The sequence below is a fragment of the Chlorocebus sabaeus genome, chromosome 15 (assembly GCF_047675955.1).
Source record: "Chlorocebus sabaeus isolate Y175 chromosome 15, mChlSab1.0.hap1, whole genome shotgun sequence".
In the NCBI taxonomy this organism is placed as follows: Eukaryota; Metazoa; Chordata; class Mammalia; order Primates; family Cercopithecidae; genus Chlorocebus; species Chlorocebus sabaeus.
The window spans coordinates 16,627,908-16,649,130 of NC_132918.1; the positions used below are offsets into that span (position 1 = coordinate 16,627,908).

At 37.3% G+C, this 21,223-nt stretch overlaps 1 protein-coding gene across 1 annotated transcript in view; it reads left to right on the plus strand.

Moving 5' to 3' along the window:
- SPATA16 (spermatogenesis associated 16) overlaps positions 1-21,223 on the plus strand; it is a 262,274-nt gene that overhangs the window by 21,689 nt on the left and 219,362 nt on the right. The window contains exon 2 of the mRNA XM_037988555.2: positions 2,645-3,274. Coding sequence (XP_037844483.2) covers positions 2,663-3,274 — 612 coding nt within the window. The 5' untranslated portion in view covers positions 2,645-2,662. The remainder of the gene's footprint in view (positions 1-2,644; positions 3,275-21,223) is intronic.

Below are 21,223 nucleotides of genomic sequence, written 5' to 3' on the forward strand. Positions count from 1 at the left end.
TATTTTTAATAGCCTACTGTGGAAATTAAAATGAACCAGAAACCCTTAAAACCAGGTATTTTGAGCTTTAAACAAGTTTCAAGAACAGCATCTCTGCTACCAAAAGAAACTTAATGGTATAGATGCATATCTGGAGTGTTCATTCAACAGAGATCTTAACTGAAGGACTAAAGTTTATTTTTACTCAATTCAAATAATGTGTAGATGTGGCACAAGAGCAAACAAAAGATAAAGAGATGGCCAAGACCATTTTCCCCTTGCTACTCTGAGTAGCCACATTAGCAGTCCAAAAGATGTTGGATGCCAGCAATGCCCTTTTCCTTTTTTTTTTTTCTTTGAGACGGAGTTTCGCTCTTGTTGTCCAGGCTGGAGTGCAATGGCACGATCTCGGCGCACTGCAACCTCCGTCTCCCGGGTTCAAGTGATTCTCCTGCCTCAGCCTCCCGAGTAGTTGGGACTACAGGTATGTGCCACCATGCCCGGCTAATTTTGTATTTTTAGTAAAGACAGGGTTTCACCGTGTTGGTCAGACTGGTTTCGAACTCTTGACCTCAGATGATCTGCCCGCCTTGGCCTCCCAAAATGCTGGGATTAGAGGCATGAGCCACCGCGCCTGACCAGCAATGTTTCTAAGAGATGAAAAGGAAACAGGGTCTTGCCCAAAGTGAAGCTGTTGGTGGGGCTTGTGATTCACAGTCATGCTGATCTTCAATACTAAACATAACACCGGCTGGTAAAAATTTCAAACTTAGATGTTTTATCCTATAGAAACACAACTCTACTGTGTCATTCTGAATCATTGGGGAAATATTCTAGGACATAGCTTTTACAAATTAATAAACAAGATAGCTATTATTAGAATTATTGGAATTCAGTCATTCTTATGAGATAACAAAGACCATAAAGGTAGATCCTTTGATATGTCCATGTATGACCGTAAACCTTTTCTGATGACATATGTGTCCAATGGTACAGAGAGGGAAAGTACTTCAAAGGTTAGAGCCATAGGAACAGTTATGGGTCTTCCTTTACTTAAAAATCGAATGGGTCACAGTTCAGGATGCTCTTTGTTTATTTGTTTAAGTTCTGGGATACATGTACAGAACGTGCAGGTTTGTTACATAGGTATACATGTATCATGGTGGTTTGCTGCAGCTAGCAACCCATCATCTAGGTTTTAAGCCCCTCATGCCTTAGGTATTTGTCCTAATGCTCTCCTCCCCTTTCCCCCGACCTCCCGACAGGCCCCAGTAGGTGATGTTCACCTCCCTGTGTTCATGTGTTCTCATTGTTCAACTCCCACTTATGAGTGAGAACACACGGTGTTTGGTTTTAAGGGTCTTCTGTGGCAAACTACTGTCTTCCAAACAAACAAATGAAAATAATCAACAACATTAGTAAGTTTTGAGAAGTGACTCATGATTTTTATCTTGAGTCGGACACTGACCTTGACGATAAAAGCACAAGTGTTAGCTTTTATCTCGTTGTTATCTTATTATATGCAGCCCTTCTTTCTCGCATTTTTCTCCTATCTTTGTGGTCCGATCTATGTCTATTAGCTATACTAAAGAATATCATGTTATAGAGGAAGTATCCCAGGCTAGGGGTTAGCGAGTGGCAGTCCTACGAAGGTAATAACAGTCTGAATGGGTAGGTTTTGCTAATGACCAACCAATGTGACCTTGGAGAAGGAACTTAATCCCTCTATCCCTTAGTTTCTTTGCAAAATGTGGTCCCTGTTCCTATTTACTCCACAAAGTTGTTTCCAGAATAGAATGTGATAGGTGAAAAGAAAGAGTCCTAAAAGGCAGGAACCAACCATACTAAATAATTATTATATCTTAGAACACTTGATTTTTTGAAATAAATCTAGAAGCACATAACATGCAGAATCTTGGAATCAAAAGACTATTAGTTATATATATTGAGCATTAATATTTTAGGAAAATATCTCCTCTTTATATAATGTACATTGTTGATACCATTACTGTAAATATATTAATATGGTAGACTGAAGATAGACTATGGCTCACATTTGTGTAAGGCTGAAGGTCATGTTTTTCTTCTTTAAAGCCTGTTGTGAACAATAGCTGTCTATGAGCTTTTTAAACGTGAGATTCTCATTAGTAATAAAAGAAACAAATTTAGGAAAGATTGTGCTCACATTTTTTGGAAGATTTTCAGAGAAAGCAGCTGGGGTTTCTTTAGACTCCCAAGTCTATTATTCAGGTGAGTAATGTATTTTATACTGAGTTCTAGACCACCTGCCTTTCTGAGGAAATTAATATTGAGATAGATTTACTTTGGCTTTTCTTGTCTCAGTGGCTATGTATAAAATTTTCCTATTCAGTGAGTTTGGGTACCCCATTAATGTATTCATTCAATGTTGTTCAGCCATGGAGGATTATTTTTTAAGACAATGTCTAGGTGTGTTTACAAAAAATTCTTATCTTGGTGAGTTTTGAGAGTGACACATATATTCCTCTATTAAAATAGTCAGTAGATGATGTAAATACAGTTTTACTTACAAGGCAACAAATGCTAATAATGAATAAAATAGTGTTTAAAATGAATTTGACTATAGTCTAAACCACTGGAATTCAAAATATTGCCTTAATTACTTTCCTTTTTCTAGCCCCTGCAGGAGTTTTGGGCAGGATCAATGGATGCAGGAAGCAGTAGGAGTTTGGAGAATGCAGTGAATAGGATCTATCATGATCAGCTTGTTCCAAAGATAAACACAAGCAAGAAAATGTCCACCTTAGCACACCCACCTAACATCCTGGAAATGCCACAAGAGATTAAGAAAAACTGTGGAGGTAAACAGGTAGAAATCATACTTGAAAGAATAAAAATGACAAAGAGCATCAAAGAAAAACAAAGCAATGATTTAGAGAAAGCAGCCTTTAAACGGAAGGCAGAAGGTGAAGAAAAGCCAACTAGAAAGAAAGAGGCAAAGATAATAGAACTTGACAATCAGTTAATCACCATGCCTCTGCCTCACATCCCCTTAAAGAACATAATGGATGTGGAAATGAAGTTGGTCTACATTGATGAAGTGGGTGTTCGCTATGAGTTTGTAGAGTCCTTCATGTCTACTGGGAGTCAGCCAACATGCCGAGTTGCTGAAATAGTAGACCCTTTGAGTGTACCTAATTTCAGCTTTCTGCCTCAGATTGACAAATGGCTTCAGGTAGCCTTAAAGGATGCCAGCTCTTGCTATAGACAAAAGAAATACGCCTTGGCAGCAGGACAGTTCAGAACAGCACTTGAGGTATGGGATTAAAGAAAATATAGATTGGTGACAGGAAGCTATGAAATGGAAACTTGCAATTACATTGAGGGGTTCTGACCATACTGTAATAAACAGAGATCATGAGGTGAGGATATTTAATGATATCAGGATTTTGCAGTTCCCCATTTACATAAAGCAAATAAATAAGCTATGCCTGCAAATTAATATGCCTGTGTGCACTTGATATATAGAAATAACCCCAAAAGCACACCTCATGCTTTTTATAAACCCTGAAGTGAATGGTGATATATTTTACAAATGCAGTTGGTTTCTTCATTTAGATGTACACCTATAAAAGCCATAAAGTTTTAGTACAATGGTGGTGGGTAGAATATAGATTCTCTAGAAATAGGCAGTTAATGAGTATATGAATTGTCCGCTTTTGATATGTAGTATCCTCATGATTAAACATAACCATCTCTACTTTTTAGCATGTGCTTATAATTTATATGTGATACTTATTACAAACAAAATAACACCGTTTGACTTTACCATCAAACTTTATTTTCCTCCCCATTCTAGTGATCTTTATGAATAATTATCTTCTTATCTGTAAACAGGTAAGTCTGTGACTATCTCGGCATAAAAAAATAGCCCATGGACTAAAATAAACTTCAGAATCACTACTAAAACACAAAATAGGTAGTAGGAAAATTATACTAGCTCATGACATACTGTACCTATAGAAGGACCGAAGTGTATGCACCATTGGTCTTGTTATATTGATGAGTGCATACGTAGTATTTTATTTTACAAAACTATCTTACAGAAAACATGTCAATGCATATTATATATGCCTGCTGGGCACTGGAGATATTTAAAAAGAAATGAATGAAGACGTGATTCCTTCCCTCTAACCATCTGGTGAGGAAGACAAACCATTAAACATTTAAATAAAGATGCCATAAAGTCCTGGCATGGTGACGCACACCTGTAGCCCCAGCACTTTGGGAAGCCAAGGTGAAAGGATCACTTGAGGCCAGAAATTATGGACCAGCCTGCATAACATAGTGAGACCCTGCCTCCACAAAATGTAAAAATTAGCTAGGCATAGTGGCACACATCTGTACTCCTAGCTATTCAGGAGGCTAAAAGGATCTCTTCGGCCCAGGAGTTCGAGAGTGCAGTGAGCTATAGTTACACCACTGCACTCCAGGCTGGGCAACAGAGTAAGACTCTGTCTCAAAAAAAAAAAAAAAAGAAGAAGAAAAGAAAAATGCTGAAAAGAGTAATTGACCATGGGCAATGAGAGTGAGCAGGAGTCAAATGTGAGATGTTGTTGTGAAAGTGGTGAAATTTAAAGAGTAAAGTATTATTTTCATTGTTAGTTGCAGGTTAAAATGACTACAACTACAATGAATTATTAATAGGTGACATCAGACAAAGGGTGCCCCTAAATATTTTAAAAGGCTCTAAGTACAAAAGCAGACCTGAGTAGATATGAAGTAATTAGGTAGCACACAAATAGATGCATCTATAAATATTTCTGCTCGTATAAAGGGTCATCTACACAAATAAGGGAAGTGTGATGCACTATGTAAACTTCTAAGCTACCTAATAAATGCTGAAAAGTCCGTATTATCCACAAACCACCAAAAGAATCCTCTGTTCTTTTGAACAGTCTTTTGAGCTAAATCTCCGCAGCCTCCATCTAAGAAAAGGATGCTAATGAAAGACTCTACGAGGAACCCCAGGCAGTTCTGCCAGAGCCATCTTCAGCTGAAATTTGTTTTCCCGGTGCAGGGAGGGTTAAAGGTATACATTTTATAGATAAAGAAAAATAATCATTTTGGCAAGAAAAAAGAAAAGCATCTTTTCTTAGCTACTGTAAAAGCTTCAAATTAAGTCTAGGTAAAAGCAAAAGACATCTGCATTAAATGAAAGAAAATACCCAGTTTTCCATAAAATCCAGTGTTCACAATTATAAAATTTGAATCAGGTTTTGTTAATCCTAAAATATAATTGTACTATATAATGCTTGTGTTTCTCTCTGTCTCCTTCCCTACTTCCTCTTTTTTTCTCTCTCCTGTTTTCTGTCTCCCAGGGTTTTGAGGAAAGTTTTGGATGCTGACACTAATTACTGATAATTAACAAAAATAATTATTTTTAAATAAAAACTTAGCTTAGACATCTGGCCTAGCTTTTGTCTAATTATCTGGGGAGTTAACTTTGAAATCTTAGCTAGAATGTCTCAATAAAACAAAGCTACTGGGAATGGAAGAGGTTTGTAGCCTTTTCAGACTTTTTTTTTTTTTCCGAATTTAACTTCTAAATTTAACCTTATTAAATGTGAGTGCTCTCACATTTTATTTAAGGCATCTCTCCCTTTTCCTTAAGTCCTAAAATGGCTTTGAATAAGGTAGGATGGACGATAGAGGCCAAGGCATAATGATAATGATCATACTTGATAGATGTAGCAGCAAGTATTTGAGTGTGGATACATTAGGGTTAGGTTTGGCTGCAAAATAAGTGTCTGAAGGAAGGTAGAAATTTATTTCTCTCATACATAAAAGTAGATAGTCAAAGGCTGGTATGATATGATGGTCAGGGCGCCAGGTTATATCTCCTTTCCTAAGAAGTGGCCTTGACTTCATGATCCAAAATAACCGTTCCTGGTGGTGTCATCAAATACACATTCTAGCCAGCCAAAAATGAGAAAAAGGAAAGAGAGAGGCACACAGTGTCCCCACGAGCACACCATTTTCATTTTTTTTCCCATTAACCAAAATTTAGTCATGTAGCCACACATACCTGCAAGGGAGGCTGAGAAATACAGTCTTTATTCCAGATGGCACTAACATTCAGATGTTCTATTACTGAGAAAGAAGGAGAAAATAGGTATTGAAGGATAAGTAGCATCTCTCCCATAGCAGGCTTGCTACAAGGGAAGTGTTATGAGACTTTTTTTTTTTTTTTTTGAGATGGAGTCTTGCTCTGTGGCCCAGGCTGGAGTGCAGTAGTGTGATCTCAGCTCACTGCAACCTCCAACTTCCACGTTCAAGCAATTCTCCTGCTTCAGCCCCCCGAGTAGCTGGGATTACAGGCGCCCACCACCACGCCTGGCTAATTTTTGTATTTTTAGTAGAGACAGGGTTTCACCATGTTGACCAGGCTGGTCTTGAACTCCTGACATCAGGTGATCCACCCTCCTCGCCACCCAAAGCGCTGGGATTACAGGCGTGAACCGCAGTGCCCAGCCGAGACATTTAGAATGGTTGCCAAATATATGGTGTGAAGTCAGCTGTAAGAGAATGTAGAGGACTGGCTGTGATTAAAGGTGAGGCCACAAAAAAGAAACAGAAAAGTAAGAACTGAGCGAAGGCCCTGGAGGCATTTAAATATTTATTAAGTGACATAATAACTTCCAATGCGTCTAATAAACCCATTAGAATGTTCTGTTTATGTGTTAGTTTCCTTTGTGTTCTTGACAAAGTACTAACTCCTTTTATTTTCATAACATAGTCACTAGATAGCTATATTTATGAAAATATTTTATAATGATTAAGGTCAAATGGTATGCAATGATTCAGAAGACAACAGTTTAACTTCCAAAAACAGTCAACTTTAGTCTTTTAGGATTTTGTAACGTAGCAGGCATTTATGTAAACATGCTTAATGAAATAACTTATTTTTGCATGCTTTCTTTTTACTGTATAAAGGTGAATCAGTTATATGGGTAAAATTGGTGCTTAGCTCTATGACCACCTCATCAATCTTTCTCAAGTTTTATTAAAAACAGTCATCATATGCTCTGATGTTTGTATTCACACCAGAAGCTAAACCAATAAGGGCAAATGGTATAAAAATACAAATTCATATTACTTTATATTGTCATGCCTAGATACTATTCCCTGCAATTTTTAAAAGACAGCTATACAAATTTCCCCACTACAAAAACAATAGGGATTCTATTTTTAAAAAAATGACTGCCTCATATAGTTGTATTTGCATATTTAGTAATACATACTACTATGTAATAAATTGCTTGGCTGTCAACAAAAAGTAGGAAGAGATTAAGAAATTAGGAATACAGAAAAGACAGAAGTAATCATATTTTTTGTCACTTATTGGAACAACACTCAAAGAAATTATCAAAGGTTTTTCTAACTTCTGAGCATGCAACTTAGACAATACCACCATTTCAATCTTAATCATAGGATCCTAATAATTAAGAGGCTTCCACCTTCTGAATTAGAACAAATCTATAAGATTCACAGCTTCAAACAATCCTACTCAACCCATCAAAGAAGACAGAACAAGACCCATCCATTACCAACCAGAACTTTCAATTCCTCTGATTTCATCATGCAGCAGACCCTTGAGGTGCTAATCTTTTTTTAATATCTTGGCGCTCCAGTCACTGGTCTGTGAAGTTAAAGTAATAACTCATATTTATGGAGCTCTTTATATGTGTCAGGTACTATATTTTACATTCTGGGATTATTTACATTCATTATTCCATTTTATTCTCACAACAAGGCCAGTGAGATAGTACTGGTATTATTGTGTTACTAATGAGAAAACCAAGGGTGGACAGGTTAAGTAACTTGCTCAAGGGTCAAAAACGAGAGGAGGTGGAGTCAGGATCCGGTTATCTGGCTTCAGGGCTCACCAGTGTGCCTTTGCTACTCTAAGTGTGAGCTGGTTGGAAATACAAAATTCCAGACCTTGCCAGACCTGCAGAATCAGAATCTGTATTTTAACAAATTCCAGATGGTCCTCATGCACATTGCAGTTTGAGGAGCACTACACTCTCTGATATGCCTACACAGAACAGATTTGCCCTCCAATTAACGCTTTGTAGCTTGGTCCCTACATTGTATAATTTAAAATGTTGTATGTCCAACATTGATTTTATAGAAAAGAATTTCCTCTTAAGCAGGTGTTTCTATAACAATAGTTCAGAATTTTCGCATTTCAAGGACCCATAAAAAATGTTTTAAGTGTGTGTAGGGGGAGAGTGGGTTGACATTGCATTTGTGTTGTACAAGAACATTACAAAAATTACCATCTATTACCACCATTGAATCATAAAATATGGAGCAGTTTTACCCATAAAAGTTAGAAGGAAAGATAAAAAGAAACAGAAAGGTCATACTCTCAAAATGAAGGATATTTTTAAAATAGTTATATTTTAATTTTATGAAAAGCTATGTTGTCTTTATTTTTTATTTTCCCTTGGATCGGTAAAGCATTGGTCTGAGAACAAGCTTTTGGGAATCACTGTTCTAGAACACATTCTTTATGGTAAATGTTAGGTATCCAACATGATTGAACCCACACCGGGCCCTTCTTATGAGATTACTTCCAAGATAATGGAATTTGGTTCAAGACAGGTCCATTTTGGAGCCCATTCAAGGGGGTTTATTTAATGAAGTAGAAAAGATATCTCATTACAGGACAGCCTCACCTGTAATTGCTCTGCTGAGAATAACTGTAGCAACTCTCTAGAGCACAAAAATGTGGATATCTTAGAAAGCTTAATTTAAATAAATTCTAGCACAGGTATTTCTCTGGTGCAACATAATCAGAAATTTAGGGGTTCACTGAATTCTCTGAGTGCCTAAGCTGTCTCATTATAATCTGTGGATTTGCATATGAATTCAGTATGCATTTCTTAAACTCCTGTTGAGTTCCAGGCATTTTGTTGTTGTTGTTGTTATTGTTGTTTGTTTTAAGATGGAGTCTTGCTCTGTCACCCAGGCTAGAGTGCAGTGGTGTAATCTTGGCTCACTGCAAGCTCTGCCTCCCAGGTTCAAGCGATTCTCCTGCCTCAGCCTCCTGAGTAGCTGGGATTACAGGTGCATGCCACCACACCTGGCTAATTTTTGTATTTTTAGTAGAGACAGGGTTTCACATTCCAGGCATTTTTACTCATACAATCATTGTAATAACCCTCTCTAAGATGGATATTATCATCCCATTTTACAGAAAAACTGATGCTCTAAAAACATTAAACAACTTACTTAAAGTGCCATGGCTAGTCTGTGGCAGGGCTGAGATGGAATTCAGGTCCCCTGATTTCACATCTGGACTTCTTTACACTACTGCTTTTCATACTGTAATGTGCATTAAAAAATGTATAGTAATCTTGTTAAAAATGCAGATTCAGATGCATTATGTTTGTAGCGGGACACCAGATGCCTCATTTCAAATAAGTTCCCAAATGATGTTCATAGTGCTGGTCCAGGAACAACTCTGAGAAGGATTTATACCAAACCACTAGTAGGTTCTCAAGTGACTGCCATTGCCTCTCTAGCAAATTAGCAGTAAGCACCAGCTCACATACTCCTAAGTGGCTGCAGGGGTCCAGAGCTGTGATGAACAGGGCACTGAATTTGGAGTCAGATTATCTGTGTTTGACACTGTGTTGATGCTATGTGACTTTGAGCAACTTTCTTAGCCGCTTAGAATGCCATTAAGTAGAAGTGATAGATAATAAGGTGCTTTCACATAGAATATCAAGAATTGTTTATTGAAAAACATAATGAAATCTAAATTCATGTACAAGTTGTCGCTGTACTTCTCAAGTCCCTCATTTCCCTGTGTGGTATGTGTTTAATTTAAAGGTTAACATTTCAAAGGATTTTGCCCAACTATATGTTTACCAACATTTTTTAACATCCATAGCCCAAACCCTTTGATTAATATTAACAATTTCTAGTCTTCTCTTAATTATATTTGAAATTTAACCAAAGCAAGGGACAAAGTAATGCATCGTGTTCTACTTTATTTTCCCTTGAGAAGCAGTGATCTAAACCAAACACTATGCTGAACTATTAACTGCCTCTCGCACAAATATAAGCCTTCGCTTAAATGCACAAATTGTTATTCTAGAGATAGCCCATTGTTTCTTAGTTGTCAAGTATAAACTGACTGTGAACTCTTCATGTTCAAGATTAGACATTTCAGATTTTAACTTGATTGATGTCATCTTTGTTCCGTACAGGGACACCATAACTAGTAAGTATTTAATGATTAAAAAAAATTTGGAAAATGTTAGCAAATATACATGGGAGGAAAATAAGAAGTGAATTTCCCCTTTAACCTTAAAACTAAGATAAAATTATTATTATATACATTTGTATAATTGATGTGTTTAATTTTACCTTATAATAATTAAACACTGATTAAAGTACAAATCTCTAGAAAATTAGAATTTACCATTATAAGAAAAATGTATGTTAATACCACTAGCAGTTACCAGCTATTTTAACCTGGCATAATGCTAGATGTTGGAAATGCAAATATAAATAAAATACAGTTTCTGCCCTCAAGGATTCAAAGTGTAGAGACAAGGAATTGGGTCTTGCTTGCCTGAATTCCAATACTTCATTTACATTTTAGGGTTATGTATTTTTATTTGTAGTTCAGTGTGTTAGTGTTTATATTTAAAATTTTTTTCTGAAATGTGATCTTTAAGTGGACATTTAGAAAGACATCCAACATATTTTAATGTAATTTGTTTACCTTCAATGGTTATCATCCCAACCCCGGTGGAATAAAAAACAAATTAGAAGATTTAAGATACATAGAGGAGAGTTGATTAATGGCTAAAGGAGCAAAATATTTTTCAGGCTTAGTATTACTTAAAAGGGATGAGAAATAGGAGATATATCTGAGGCAATTACTCAATTTGATGGGCCACTGTTCGTTACTATCGAGGCTTTTTATCCACATGGTCCTGGCTGTGCTGCACACCCACCCTCTGACTCATCTGACTCATGCTAAGCCCCTCCCTTTCCCACACAAAAGCAGCCATTGACACAGCCACAATTCCTATTTGTATGCAGCACGCATAACATGGGAGAAGTTGTGACGAGGGATTTGGCGAGAATCAAAAGGACAGGAAGAGTGGAAGAGGGGGCCAAATGAGAGTTGGGAGGTAGGCATTGACCATATCGGAGAGAAGAGAGTTTTCCCATAACTTAGATGGTGGTAGAGTATGGAAGAGGGGGTTAGTAGGAGAATTTTCAATAAATAAACCTACATTATAATTTGTATCACTTTACAAATGAAAGGAGAATCACATCCTATAAAAAAAAGATTATGAACATTGTAGGTTGTTAATACAGTCATGCGTAGCTTAACAATAGAGATACATACTGAGAAATGTGCCATTAGGCAATTTTGTCATTGTGCAAACATAATAGATTGCACTTACACTAGCCTAGATGGCATAGTCAACTACACACCTAAGCTATATGGTAAAGCCTACTGCTTCTAGGCTACAGAGCATGTTATTGTACTGAGTGTTGTAGGCAATTGTAACACAATAGTATTTGTGTATTTAATCACAGAAAAGATATAGTGAAAATACAGTGTGAAAAATAAAAAACGGTACACCTGTATAGGGCTGCTCCATTATAATCTCATGAGACTACTGTCATATATATGGTCTGTCACTGACCAAAACATCATTATGCAGCACATGGCTGTATAATTACAATCACCTGGGGAGCTGTTAGATATACACAGATGCCCAAACCCACTCTCAGAGAGTCCAGTACAATTATCTGGGGTCCAGGCAATGATCACTCCTGGCACATTGGTATTTTTACAATCCCAGGTTGACTGTGGAGCAGCTTAACGTGGAGAACCACTAGCATTGAAAATACTCTTCACTTCCTTCTCTTTTAAAATTCACAATAGGTTTTAACACACATGTAACTTTTGAAAGAGAATTAATAAATAAACATACAAAGCTATTTAAAAATATTACCTAAAAGTTTAAATTGTCATGAAAATTTACTCTGAAAATTTATACTGAAAATAATATCATATTCACTTAAAAAGCAAATTAACTTAATGACTAATTTTCTATTAATACTAAAAAATAAATTGATACTGAACTTGGGCCAGTGGCTAGTTAGTATGTGTCTCTGAAACTTTAAGTTCATCCCATAAGTGAAAACTTCACCAAAAAAAAAATGATTAATCCATAGGAAGCTGAGAAAGATCTTTTTCAAGATCTTTTTCATCAGTAGGATTATTTCCATAGTTTACAGGTGGCCATTATTTGTTTGATTCAAATGACAGTAAATGTTAATGAAATTTTTAAATATAGTTAACTCTGTTATTCCTCTGAATCAAAACCTAACCAATTGTGATGAAGTCTTACACAACCCTAAATTGTAATCAATTTGAAGACTGTTTGGGGCTGACACCCAGAAAAATTTAAGTCAGATGATTCTGACTTAAGTATTGGATCATGTTGTGAAACATTTCTTTCACTATCCAGCTTTCCAAATGTGTATCAGTCTACTGAAACCAAATAGACTTAAAAACAGCAATTCCCTCTCTTTCCTCTGTTATGTACTCCATTCCAGCCTTCATACATGTACAACTTCATAAACAGACTCTGGAATAGTGAGTAGATGAGATCCACTTTAATGTGTTCACAAAAATGTAATGCAGAGTAAAGTTGCAATTGCTTTTTCAATTCAGATTATCTAGAAAAATATTAAAGGAAAATTTAGTTTCAATTTCTACTAAATTATGTAACTCTTCTTTTGCCTCATTTGACATTCACCAAAATAGAGAGACTTTGTTTCTGCCTGAGAGATGATTCTGTTTCTATCAGAGAATAGGATGTAACTACCTAGGGAGTGAAAAAAAAAAGAGAGAGAGAGAGACAGAGACAGATTTTCAATGCACTCAGTGTGGTTCCCTTGTTTTGTAGGAATTGTTATGAATACCTAGAACATTGGATTCATACATACTTGAATGCCACTACTAAAATATATTTCATATCTATAAATAAATATCTTCTAGAGTGTTTGGGTGGATGATGATGATGATGATAGTGATGATATTCATCTATGAATAAATGATCATTGATTTTGCAGAGCAAATTACACCAAGAAATCAACCACAGATTATTAAGTCACTAGAATGTCACTATAAGAGTAACATTGGGGTAAGAGGATGTGATGTGACAGGGCTTTGGTTTTCAAGGAATTTGAGTCAGGTTTTAGAAAGAAGTCTTATAATGGCAAGACAATTAGAAATCTATTAAGTGTTCAGTGATGGGCAATGGCTGCATAGAACAAAGGCTTAGGATGAGAAAATTCAATGGAGTCTATGATATATACATATGAACACAAACTGTGTGGCAGGCACTTTATCTATATTAACCTATCTAATTCTCACAACCAACCAGTGGGTTGGAAACTCTTATTATCCCCATTAAAGATACATAGATTAAAATACATGAAGTACCAATGGAAAAGATAGGATTTTGGAGTGAACTTCAAAACAGAAATAGCTAAATGGAAAAGTGGGGAGGGAGAGGGGAAGGAAGATGAGTATGATGTGTGAAACATTACTAGAAGGATGGCAAACTTGATGAAAGAAGGATAAAACAGAAGGGCAGCAAAGTGATGAGCAAGCCAGAGAAAGACATTATTATAAAATAAGGGTGGATAGATAGAGATTCTGGAGGATCCAAACCAGGAAGAGGACATTGGAATTGATGTTGAAGGCAAAAGGTGAGTTCTTGGACAGGAAAGTTATAACAAATGGATCCATTGGGAATCAGCAAAGGACATAAAAATTACTTATTGAGTAGTTACTACTTTAGCAACATTGTGCTGGTTACTACAGGAGCTACAGGGAAGCACAGGATTTCAACCCCACAATCATAGCTCTTTATTTATTCTCTAATTGCATCTAAAATATTCTGCTTATAGTAGACATTTTATTTGCCATAATCCAAGTCTTGATTTTAGGGGAAAACAGCTAGAGGGGTAAAAGTATGAGAGAATATAAAGAGAATATAAAGGGTAAAATAGGAAGGAGTTGGGTGTTGCTAGGGTAGTAAATGCAGGGAAGAACGAATAGGGAGAAATAAAGCTGAAAAAGCTGGCAGGTTGTCAGGGGCCATGCATGCCTTCTGAGATTTTATACAGCAGGCAACAAAACGCCTTCAGAAAGGATCAACATGGGGAAATGATGAAGTCTAATTTTTAATTTTGCTTTATCACTCCAGTGTATATAGAGAAGATATAGTATTCAGTCTCTGAGTTATTACCCATTGCTGGGTTGTAAAATCAATTTAATGGATTGCAATCAGCATTATGTTTAATTGAAATCATAGAAAGGATGGAATAGAATAAAAATTCAATACAATAAAAAATATCAGAGTTCATTGAACATTGGAAGGTAAGTTTTACTTTGTAAAAACTTTGTTACATATCCAGATATATCTCTATCTATCTATAAATAGAAATATAAATAGAGAAGAAAAGAGAGAGAAAAAGGAAGGAAGGAAAGAAGAAAGGAAGGAAGGAAGGAAGGAAGGAAGGAAGGAAGGAAGGAAGGAAGGAAGGAAGGAAGGAAGGAAGGAAGGAAGAAAGGAAGGAAGAGAGGGAGGGACAGAGGGAGGGAAGGAGGGAGGGAGGGAGGAAAATTTGCAGAGTTAGTGAATGTAACTTTGGATATATTGCATGTGAAGTCTGCTGGCAAGTCCAGTTGGAGCAGCACATTTGTTGGCTAGAAACATGCAGGAAGCACAGGGGGAAGTTCATGATCAAAGACAGGCATTGAGGAGTCACCAGTACCTGAAGCCACCTGAACTGTAAAAGGAAAATAAGGATAAGGAAAGAATGTGGAGAAATGTGAATAATTCAGAAAGGACTATCTCGAGATTAAGAAATTAATTGAGAGAAAACTGTAATATGTTACTCCTCATGGACTCAAGGTTTTGAGGAAATTGCTAGTTACAGAGTTTCTAGAAGTAGCATTAAAGGTAAAGAATAACCTATTTGACTGTCAAGAGTCTTTGGAGAGAACAATTTTAATGGTTATCACTGCAACCCAACCAGGAAGCCTCCTTTCTCAAGAATGGATCTGAACACCCTCTAGTTTAAGAAGCCCAGGGATGAAATAGTTTTGACCTGAAAAGTTGGACTAACTATGTTAACTATGTGTTCAAGATGTCAACTAAAACTTAGCAGGCATAATTTTTACTGCAAAATTTTATGTATTGGCACAATTAGTCTTTGCACTCATTATATAGTGGAGCATATGATGTAGTTTCAATGACTCATATTAAAAGAATAGACCACCATCTGAAATTAAAAGCTGACTTTATTGTTTGTAATCCAGGGAAAACTGGTCTTGTAGGGCACAGCCTTTCTGAACAAAGCCAACTTCCAGAAGCAAAATTAAGTTTGGAAAAAGAAATGAACAGCACGACCTATAGAATTGCTTGAAAAGGAAAAGTAGAAATGGGACAGTAGCCTAAGGGAAATGCAAAATGATGGGCTGTTTTTCAAATTCTTTCAGAATATGACCACTGGCCATTATTATATTAAAAGTGCCCATAAAGAGAGGGAATAAGTCAGTGAAAATATGATTGAAAGGGTAAAATCTCTAAGGATGTTTAAAAGGATGAAGGTCTGGAGACAGATGGAAAGATGAGTGATATAGTTTGGATGTCCCCTCCAAATCTCATGCAGAGATGTAATCCTCAATGCTGGAGTTGGGAACTGGTGGGAGGCGTTTGGGTCATGGCTTGCTGTTGTCCTCAAGATAGTGATTTCTCAAGAGATCTGGTTATTTAAAAATTTGTGGCACCTCCCCCAACTTGCTCCTGCTCTCACCATGTGATGTGTCTGTTCCTGCTTCACTTTCCATCATGATTAAAAGCAACCTGAGACCTCACCAGAAGTAGATGCCAGCACCATATTTCCTGTAAATCCTGTAGAACTGTAAGCCAACTAAATCTCTTTTCTTTATAAATTACCCAAGCTCATGTACGGTAATGCAAGAATTACCTAACATAGAAATTAGTACTGAGGAGTTGGGTACTGCTATAAAGATACCTCAAATTGTGGTAGCAACTTTGGAACTGGGTAATAAGCAGAGGTTCAAAGAGTTTGGAAGCACTCAGAAGAAGAAAGGAAGATGAGGGAAACTTTGGAACTTCTTAGAACCTGGTTAAATAATTGTAACCAAAATGTTAATAGTGATATGGACAGTGAAGGCCAGGCTGATGAAATCTCAGATGGAAATGAGGAACTTTTTTGGGAATTGGTGCAAAGGTCACCCTTGTTATGTCTTAGCAAAGAACTTAGCTACATATCTGTGGAAGTGTAAACTTGAGTAATGACCTAGAGGATCTAGCAGAAGAAATTTTTAAGCAGCAAAGCATTCAAGACTTGGCCTGGCTGCTTCTAACAGCCTGTAGTCAGATGCAGGAGCAGAGAAATGACTTAAGTTGCACTCTATATTTAGAAGGGAAGCAGAGTATAAAAGTGAAAAATTTGCAGCTTGGCCAAGTAGCAGAGAAAGAAAATGCATTGCCAGGAAAGGAATTCAAGCAGGCTGCAGAGCAACCACTTATTAGAAAGATTTGCATGACTAAAGTGTAGCTAGGTGCTGGTAGCCAAGATAATGGGGGAAAGGCCTCAAAAACTTATCAGAGATCTTTGTAGCAGTCCCTCCTATCACAGGCCCTGAGGCCCTGGAGGAAATAATGGTTTCATGTTCTAGGGCCAGTGACCCATTGACCCACACAGCCTCAGGACACTTTTCCCTGCATCCAGGCCATTACAGCTCCAGCTGCAGCTCAAAAGCTCTCAGGTACAGCTTGGGCTGCCACTCCAGAGGCTTGGAGCCATAAGCCTTGGTGGTTTTGATGTGGTGTTAAGCCTCTGGGTGTGCAAAGTGCAAGAGTGAAGAAAGCTTGGCAGCCTCTGCCCAGATTTCAGAGGATATATGGAAAAGCCTGGGTGACCAGGCAGAAGTCTGCTGCAGGGACAGAGCCCCCACAGAGATGCTCTGCTACGGCAGTGCAGAGGGGAAATGTGGGGTTGGATCCCCTACACAGAGTCCCTACTGCGTCACTGCCTAGTGGAGCTATGGAAAGGGGGCCACCACCTTCTAGACCCCAAAACAATAGCACCTCAAACAGCTTGTGCCTGGCACATGGAAAAGCCTCATACACTCAACTGTAATCCATGAGAGCAGCCACAGGGGCTTAACCCTGCAAAGCCACAGGAAAGAAGCTTCCTAAGGCCTTGGGAGCCCACTGCTTGTATTGGGATTGCCATGATTGTGGGACATGGAGGCAAAGGAGATTATTTCAGAGTTTTAAGATTTAGTTTCTTCATTCTGGGTTTCAGATATGCATGGGACCTGTAGCCCTTTTCTTCTGGCTGATTTCTCCCTTTTATTTGGGACAGGTACCCAATGTCTTTACATCCATTGTATCTTGGACATAAATAACTTGTTTTTATTTTACAGGCTCATAGTTGAAAGGAACTCACTCCCAAATGAGATTTTGGACTCCTGACTTGGGACTTGGGACTTCTAAATTAATTCTGAAATGGGTTAAGGCTTTGAGGGATTATTGGGAAGACACTATTATGTTTTTTTAATGTGATAAGGACATGAGATTTGTGGGGCAGGAGTGGAATGGTGCAATCTGGCTGTCTCCTCCAAATCTCATGTTGACATGTAATCCCTAAAGTTGGAAGTGGTCTGGAAGGAGGTGTTTGGGTCTTGGAAGTAGATCCCTCAAGGATTGGTGCTGTCCTTACAAAAGTGAGTGAGTTCTCATGAGATCTCATTGTTTAAAAGTTTGTGGCACCTTCCCCCACCCCTCTTTCCCCCACCAATTGCTCTGGCTCTTGCCATGTAACATACCTGCTCCTGCTTAGCCTTCTACCATAAGTAAGAGCTCCCTGAGGCCTCACCAGAAGCAGATACTAGCATCATGCTCCCTATAAAGCCTGTAGAACCATAAGCCAATTATACCTCTTTTCTTTATAAATTACCCACCCTCAGGTATTTCTTTTAAAAAATGCAAGAATGACCTAACACAATAATATTTGAACATGTAAGCACCTGTTCCATTGAGATAGGAAGAGTTCTTTGGGTAGAAGATAAGTTGAGAAAATTCTTAACTTAAATGTGTTTTAATTGTATTGAAAGCAGTTGAATAATTTGAGACTTGAAACCCAAGATTAGACAGACTATAGAGAGAAATTATATAGGAGGTGAGTAGGAATAAGGGGAAGGGTTCAGGACCTCTCTAAGGAAAGGGATCATGAATCTACCTGACAGTAAACTGCAATTATATGATTTTGTCTAATGTGTCTCTGAGAATCCAAAAGTTTTGATTGACTCAGACTTGAGGTTTTGATGAAAAGAATGAGAAAGGAGAACCATTAATTGTGATTAATGATGAGAGGGTGGTTACAATGGTGGACTGTGGGTCTGAGCTGGGTAGGAGAGGACAGAAGAAAGATGTCCAGTGAAGAGAATGCATAGTGGTTCAGGGACTGAAGATGAAAGGAAAGGTGTTGGAGGATATGGGAGTAAAAGAGATGAAAGGCTTGGAGGTTTGGTCCAGGAGTAGTACTCTGGGATCTAAAGTATAGGTTTTGAGAGGTTTAGCAATTTCATGAGATTGGGTTGCTAAGCTAGAGAGGAGTTGAGGAGATAAAATTGTGAAAGGCCAGGATGTTAGAAGATTCATTCACAGCCAGATATCTGAACTCACTCAGATGATGTCAGGACGAAGAGCAAAGATGACCATAATCCAGGTGTTAAGTCTTAGTAAATGAGGGAAAGTAATTGGAAGTCTTGTAGGTGACAGGGTTAGCAACAGTAGAATATCTAGATGACATAGTGTTCTGCAATATTGTACTAAGCGACAGGAAAGACAAAAACCTCCATGTGACAGACACTGTAGGGGATGTGGGTTCCTTTGAGAACCCAGCTTAAGATGAAGAAAGTAGAGAGAATATTCAACCTTTTGATTAGGGTATGGAGTAATTTGTTTACATTGCCCTGTACATGAGAGTGAGCAACAGTGAGAGAAGAGATTTCTAGCACAATTGGAATGAGGCTTTTGGAGTGTCTCATTCAAAGAGGGGGTGAAACATGCTTGGGGCAGCAAGTATTATCCCCGCCGCAATTCCAGTTGGTCAATGGACTAGGCCAAGTGAGGTCAATATGTAATCCACTTGCACTGAAAGTCTTCTTCAAAGCTCAGTAAGCCCTAGCCTGAAGGAAAAAAAAGAAAGGAGTCTTTCATACCCAGTAAAGTGTAAGGGTAATTTTCTTCCTTTAGTTACTTGTACCTCTCTTGCATCATTTTTTCCTATGTACATACAGCACTAATAGAAAACCTGTAAGGTTTATTAGAATTATGTAAACTGCTATGAGGATAAATTGCTTTGATAATACACCTTTCAAGTTAGTCAGCAAGGTTGTTTGTATATTTTGACATGTTCATTTATATTTATTGAATTTTTCTCTTGTTTTTGATATTTGAAACATTACTAAATAATTGTTTATGACTACTTCAGAGGAAGCATACCAGTACATATAGTGGTAAGCACATATTTTTAATGGAGTAGCTACCTTTATTTACCTTGTGTTTTTAAAATTAATTTTAAAAATTGATAAACAAGAATTTATTCTGTGTGTGTGTGTGTGTGTGTGTGTGTGTGCTGTTTATGTGATCTGTGTTTTAATGCACTCTATTTTGGATGTTTCCTAGAACTGGCTTTGAGATAAGGATTATAATTATTTGTTGACATGTACAGTTTTAAACACACAAATAAATATTTTAAAATACCAAGCAGAACGATGAAAAGTGAAAACTAATGAAACCATATTCACACTTTCTGATGCCTTTATAGTGTGTCAATGTTGAAAGCTGGTAGCTTTACACCAGCTGGTTCTTTTGTTTTTATTTCAATTACATTATAACTTTAAAACTTCATTCATTAATTGACCAAAAAAATATACCCAAGTTGGTTTAAAGTAGCTCAGCCCTAATACTAACCTCAAATTATATATGAACTGAATATCCTATTACTTATTTGGGTTATGAAAACAGCAATCAAGTATCCACTTAAGCAAAAGAAGTCAGTGCAATATCGTGCTGTAATACTTGAGGCAACAGGAGACCACTGCTGACACTAAGCGGCCTGCTCAGCATTTCTGGCTCCCATAGAGAGGTATCCTCACAGATACTTTAAAACTGAGTTATTGTATATTTCTCTCAGCTTTAGTGGCATGAGCACTGGGAGTGCATTCTAAAACAGGTCCCAGACTGCTGTTTGTGGGCTGATTAATTTAGGCACAGTTCTTCAAAGAAGCATTCAGAGAACACCAACTTCTATGTGAGGACATCCATTTAAGGAATCACACAGTTGCTGCCCACTGCCACTTGTTAATTTAGGCTGTGAAAGGAGAAATATGAAAAGATGAAAATGAATCCCAGAGGCTTAGCTGAAGCTAGAGAGGGGTGTAGGTGCCTATGATGGAATTTTGACCTCTCCATAAGTGCATTCTGATGACAGGAACAAGCACAGTGGAATTCTCAAGTAAATCATCAGCTCACCCCCACACAACATGAGTATCACAAGGAGATGTGCTGTGCCACTTGTTGCTTTTGTTTTATCCATTTTAAATTACTCTTTTATTTTTTGAATAGGTAATATATTTACACAGTTCAAAATTCAAGGCAGAATATAGTATAGAGTAATGGCTCCTTTCTATCCCTATTCTCTAACCACAAAATTTCCTTCCAAATGGGCAACTGTTGTTCATCATTTAAGTTAATAAATATAAACAATGTAATAGTACAGTAGTCTACCTTTATCCTCAGGAGATACATTCCAAGACCCCCAGGGGATTCCTGAAACTGTGGATAGTACCAAACTCTATATACACTATATACACTATGTTTGTTTTTTCTTATACATACATATCTAGGAAAAACTTTAATTTATAAATTATACACAACAAGAGATTAACAACAATAGCTAACAATTAGAACAATATGCTGTAATAAAAGTTATGTAAATATGGTCTCTCTCTGTCTCTCCCTCTCCATCTCTATCTCTGTCTCTCTGTCTGTCTCACTCTCTCTCTGTCTCTTTCTCTCAAAATATCCTATGATAC